This window comes from Cebus imitator, unplaced genomic scaffold, assembly GCF_001604975.1.
Source record: "Cebus imitator isolate Cc_AM_T3 unplaced genomic scaffold, Cebus_imitator-1.0 Scaffold567, whole genome shotgun sequence".
NCBI classification, from domain to species: Eukaryota; Metazoa; Chordata; class Mammalia; order Primates; family Cebidae; genus Cebus; species Cebus imitator.
Window position 1 is genome coordinate 1,057,760 of NW_016107882.1, and position 689 is coordinate 1,058,448.

At 44.8% G+C, this 689-nt stretch overlaps 1 protein-coding gene across 1 annotated transcript in view; it reads left to right on the forward strand.

Annotated features, from left to right (window-relative positions):
• LOC108294168 (probable palmitoyltransferase ZDHHC11B) overlaps positions 1-420 on the forward strand; it is a 28,551-nt gene extending 28,131 nt beyond the window's left edge. Inside the window, exon 8 of the mRNA XM_017515933.2 lies at positions 376-420. Coding sequence (XP_017371422.1) covers positions 376-420 — 45 coding nt within the window. The remainder of the gene's footprint in view (positions 1-375) is intronic.
• The last annotated feature ends 269 nt before the right edge of the window (positions 421-689 follow it).

The following is a 689-nucleotide window of genomic DNA, read 5'->3' on the forward strand; positions in this document are numbered from 1 at the left end:
CCTGTGACTAGTGGGAGTGAAATGAGTGTAAAGTGTCTCATGTGGCTCGGGGGAATGAAATGTGTGTAAAGCATCTCATGAAAGGCTAGTGGGTGTGAAATGAGGGTGTAAACTGCCACCTCTCTGGAAAGGTTTTTGGCATTTCATCAAAAGATAATGTGTTATTATGTGACCACAGTTCCACTCCCATTTTCTAACCAGAGAGAGATGAAAACACGTGCACATGTAAGTGTTTCTGAGATCCTCGCTCAGGACTCAGGATTCCAGGTGCTATTCTTCCGACTCACTAATAACAGACTTGCCCTTTATGTAAGAATGTAAACGGCATGTCAGCCTCTTCCTTGTTCATTTCACAACTGTTCGTTCACCCCACAGCAAAGAGAAGGAGACGGGGCCCCAGGCTCTTCCGCACAGGGGTAAGTTGTCAGCTTCCTGCAGGGGCTTGGTCTCTCTGAAGGATAGCTCTGTTCCTTTATTACCTCAAATGACTTTGGAAAACAATTCACCCACAATGAGATATTTTAAATAGTTCTGTTGAATTATACCGATGGCTGTGTCTCGTCGCGCTTCTTACTTGTAGAAACTGCATTTTTCTCTCCCTTTGTTGTAAGTAACATCTAGAGTAGTGTGCAAGAATAAGACCGGCTTATTCATTTCCACGTCTCTCCGTCAACCTGTGGGGGCCGTGA